This window comes from Prunus persica, chromosome G4 (genome assembly GCF_000346465.2).
Source record: "Prunus persica cultivar Lovell chromosome G4, Prunus_persica_NCBIv2, whole genome shotgun sequence".
In the NCBI taxonomy this organism is placed as follows: Eukaryota; Viridiplantae; Streptophyta; class Magnoliopsida; order Rosales; family Rosaceae; genus Prunus; species Prunus persica.
In genome coordinates, this window is record NC_034012.1 from 15,815,783 (window position 1) to 15,820,169 (window position 4,387).

The 4,387-nt window shown below is 35.6% G+C and overlaps 1 protein-coding gene across 2 annotated transcripts; it reads right to left on the minus strand.

The window, feature by feature from the left end:
- On the minus strand, window positions 1,434–3,979 carry LOC18778373 (sorbitol dehydrogenase). 2 transcript variants are annotated; one of them, XM_020561204.1, is made up of 6 exons: window positions 3,777–3,979; window positions 3,584–3,651; window positions 3,138–3,377; window positions 2,307–2,597; window positions 2,037–2,221; window positions 1,434–1,893 (listed from the first exon to the last, which is right to left on the minus strand). In XM_020561204.1, the coding sequence occupies exons 1-6, from the start codon at window positions 3,913–3,915 to the stop codon at window positions 1,701–1,703; spliced, it is 1,116 nt and encodes a 371-aa protein (XP_020416793.1). In that variant the 5' UTR covers window positions 3,916–3,979; the 3' UTR covers window positions 1,434–1,700. The 2 variants fall into 2 exon arrangements, with proteins under 2 accessions (XP_020416793.1, XP_007213803.1); XM_007213741.2 differs by having other exon boundaries at window positions 2,037–2,224.

Here is a 4,387-nt window from a genome sequence, read left to right on the forward strand (position 1 = left end):
AGTTCTCACAATTTTTCAATTGCTAACACAGGATTGTGATATAGTGAACTCGGCGGAGAAGATACGACAGGTAAAAGAGAAGAGAAGAAGAAAATCCAGAAAAAAGACCATGACACAAAGCAACTATCATATGTATGAGCATAACACCTAAAAAAACGAAACTGAATAGCAGATTATTCATTTCCATAACAACCAAGACTCAAAAAGTAAGTAACCACAAATGGCCATACATGAATGATTTGACAGACATACTTTCTAGTTTCTAGCAATCTATCTTTGCGAACCAGTGAACTCACTATAGGACTGTTCAAATGAAAGGAAATAGACTCTTGCTTTTTACAGAAAATTCAATCTGGTGAAGTGACAAAATGTGTTCCAGCAAATACCTTCCCACGGTTCTGCTCTTATCAGAATGTCTGCTAGATACTCCATCTGTAAAGTAAGAAAGGGCCTCACCGTGTCTGAATATATATTGTCATGATTGAGCACGACTAAGGAACGACCTTGCGATAAGAAAAGGTACATGAGATGAATAACTGAAAAAAAAAAGGAGTGTAAAAATACTTTAGCTGCGATTATAAGGGTGTGTATAAATACTTTAGCTGGTCGGCTGTACTCGGATTTTTATTTTTTTAAATAGTATAGCCGTGCGGCTGTACTTAGTTTTTTTTTTTGGGTATAAAAAGTATAGCCGGGCGTACTCTGTTTTTCTGATTTTTTTTCTATTTTTTAATTAAAAATATAGTATAGTCGATCCGCTATACTCTTTATATATATATACTGGGGTCCTTTTTTTCTTTAAAAAAATTTTCCCCGATTTTCGTTTATCGATAAAAGTAGTTTAGAGCATTATCCATTACTATTAGGCCATTACCTGAGTCTCTACGGTCCCCTTTTCATTTTTTACTTTTCTAGAATTATTACCCGTATAAATAATTTACCACTTTCATGTTTAATACAAGCATTTTTTTATAAAATTTTCACTAATACACACAAAATTCACGTATTATACATATAATTTTCACATATTATTGAATAAAAATAATATATATTAAAATATTAAAATATATTATATTAAAATATTATATAGTGACCGAACTTTTCAGTTGTAACTTGCCAAAATTTTTAATTATTACTAGACAATTTATTATGCAACTAGATTTTACTAGTTTGTAGAGTTGAAGTAGTACAAAATTAATTATATAAATATGTATTGAAAAATTATTCAAGATTTCCATGTCTTTATTCAAAATTAGCTATTTTTCTCAATATTTTCATAGTTTTGGACCCTCAATATTTTTGTCCATACTTATCTTAAATAAATTACATTAAATATTAGGTATTAACTTAAATAATTAGAGGACTATTCTAAACAAATAGGGTTTTGCTTGGTACTTAAGTAAGTAAATAATTCAACCACTGCTTTGTATATATTAAAAAAAGTATGAAATTTTAGTATTTAATTTATTTTCTATATCCTTATTACAATTATTATCACAAAATGATACTCCTTGGTCCTTTTAATAGTTATTTATTATTATTATTATTTTTACAACATAAACTTAAACTTGTACCCGACTAAGATGGGTTTAAAATGGGCTAATTAAAAGTACAACACCCAGCCACAAACCCCGATTATTGGGCAAACAAAGCACAACAAAAATTTCACCAAAGATTGGCTCCATTTCCTTGAGCCAATTCTACAGATTAAACATGACCTTAATGGCATTGCCTCCACCAGCACTGGTTTCAAATGCTTTTTCCACTTCCTTTTGAGAGAATCCAAAACGATGTGTTATCAGGGGCTTCACATCAACCTTACTACTTCTCAACAATTCGAGGCACAGGGGCCATGTGTTCTTGTATCGGAAAATTCCAATCACATCGACCTCTCTGTATTAAAATCATGAAATCTTAAATAATACAAATAATGCGTGTCACAAGTGAGTAATGTCTCATGCCTCTATTAGAGATGTAACACCAAATACAATACAAATAGTTTTACCAACTGAACAAATGAATTAATCAATTTATACCTGGCAGCAGCTGAAGTGAGTGGGAGAGTCAGCTCCCTCTGGCCCATTCCCACAAGGCAAACTTTGCCACCGGAACCAGTAGCACTTAGAGCTGTCGCCATGGTTTTATTAAACCCTGCACAATCGAAGCTTACATCCACTCGAGTTCCCATAGCTTCTTTTATTTTAGCAACTTCTTCAGCAACCTCCTTCCAAATAATTTAGATAAACTCATTAAAAAAAGGGTTGATTTCACCCTACAAATCCCGAACATGTAACAGCATCATGTACCTCTATATTTGTAGAAACTTTGACAATCTCATGCGCACCAAGAGCCTTTGCAACGGATAAACAGTGGTCATTCACATCTGCCACGACAATTCTAGGTGCTTCGAAGGCACGAGCAGCCAACAATGTAACAAGTCCTATAGGTCCTGCTCCCATGACCAAAACATTTGTTTCTGGACCAACACTAGCCCGACGACAAGCATGAACACCAACACTTAAGGGCTCACACATTGCCCCTTCCTCCAAGCTCACATTGTCTGGTAGTTTAAAACACAGGTCTCCAGGATGGACAACCTTTAAAATAAAATATAAGAAAACATCATGTATCTCAAACACCTGCCTCAAATTTGAATTGCCCACTGAAAAAACTGTAGTATCTCAAAGTGTGTGGTAGTTATTTGTACTATTTCAACTCACATGACCAGTCCAATTCATTTGGACAATAGTTATAATCGATGTTTGGTAGGCAAAGATCTATGAACTAACCCATGTTTGACTAACCAAGCAGACAAACGACCCTGCATCTTTTTTATGTCTCCCACATTTAAATACATTTTAGACTAAGACACAAATCTTGCACAAAAATCCAGAATAGCAGAGAAAATTCAACCTATCAACACACCTCCTCAACATAACCCATATTCAAAGAAGTCACAATTAAAATAAACTCAAAGTCTTGTAACCCAAAAACAAAACAAAAACTCAAAGTCTAGTCATGCTCTAGTCAGCCTTATCCAATACTAAATGTTCCACTTGTGCCAAGCTTACAACGCTCCACGTGTCATCTTGTGCTAGTTACAACTGGCATATAATATGTTGCAAATACGTAGATACCTGATTTGCCAGGCAACCATGAGTTGGAGGAGGGAACCCGAAAAACTTCATCTCGGGGCATAGGTTATATCGGCCTTGTTTGCATAGCTCACATCGCTTGCAATTGATGCCGGGCTCTAGTGCCACACGGTCACCAGGCACCAGATGCTTCACCTCACTCCCAACTTCCTCTACGAACCCAGCACACTCATGCCCGATTACCATTGGCTCTTTCACCACAAAATCTGCACATCTCATGTTCTGAAAATAATAACAAATTAAACAACAACAATCAAAACAGGCCATTTACCAATTAATTTAAAGTTTATATTGTTTAACAATCAATAAACATCAAATATCAAATTCCCCGTGAAGACATGAGTTAGGTTAGTTGATTAAAACAGTGTGCCCGGCCTTTGCTCTATCATGAATATAATAAAGAACCAAGAAGGAAAAGAGGGGGTGACCTTGAAGTGGTGAACATCACTGCCACATATGCCAACAGCCTTGAGTCGAATTAAAACATCACGAGGTCCTAAAGAAATACCAAGGAAACAAGGAACACAGGAAGTCAATTAGGGAAAAAGGATCACAAATAATAATTTGACCTGAAAAGTGTAAGAAGTTGACTTTAAAGAAACAGTGATCCAGAAACAGAACCGAGATTAGGGAGCTTGAAGGGTTGGATTTTGAGGGTGTTAACACCAAGAAGCCAAACAGCCATGTTCTCTTGTTCACAACCATCTCTGCTGGCTTCCTCAAAACCATCACCTCCATCAGGCTTTCCTCCCTTACCCATTCGTTATCTGAGTTTATTTTTTTTGGTGCTTTGGATTTATGCCAGTCTTTATGAAGCCTGTGTTGAGATATGTAGATGGAGAAATGTGATGGCCTGCTACCTTCTTAAATCTATATGATGACGTGGGGGGTCACATCTTTTGATTGCACGCCTTATTTTTTTAGACAAAAATTTTTAGACTAAACACCTTTTTTTAGAAAAAAAATTTGGACTAAGCACACCTTATTTTATCTACCAGAATAATCCAGCATGTAACGGTAATTGCCTACGTAAGTACTCATCTCATGCAAGGTTTTCTTTGCCACATTCAACCATTATCCGTTACATCACTTTTGGCTAGATTGTTCCAAGCACATTTAGATTAATCAAACACATGCTAGCAACCTTCTCTCTAACCTTCTCTTTTAGACCTTCTCCTTTTTTCTAATGACATGTGGCACTTCTCTCTCACTCAAAACAAAGAGAAAGCGAA

Bases quoted from the DNA above. Each gene is read 5' to 3' on its own strand.
- LOC18778373 (XM_007213741.2), bottom strand. From the start codon at position 3,915: ATGGGTAAGGGAGGAAAGCCTGATGGAGGTGATGGTTTTGAGGAAGCC. The intron at 3,378-3,583 runs GTCACCCCCTCT...TATTATTTTCAG, and splicing joins GTGATGTTCACCACTTCAAG to AACATGAGATGTGCAGATTT. The intron at 1,894-2,036 runs GTATAAATTGAT...ATTTTAATACAG, and splicing joins CTCACTTCAGCTGCTGCCAG to AGAGGTCGATGTGATTGGAA.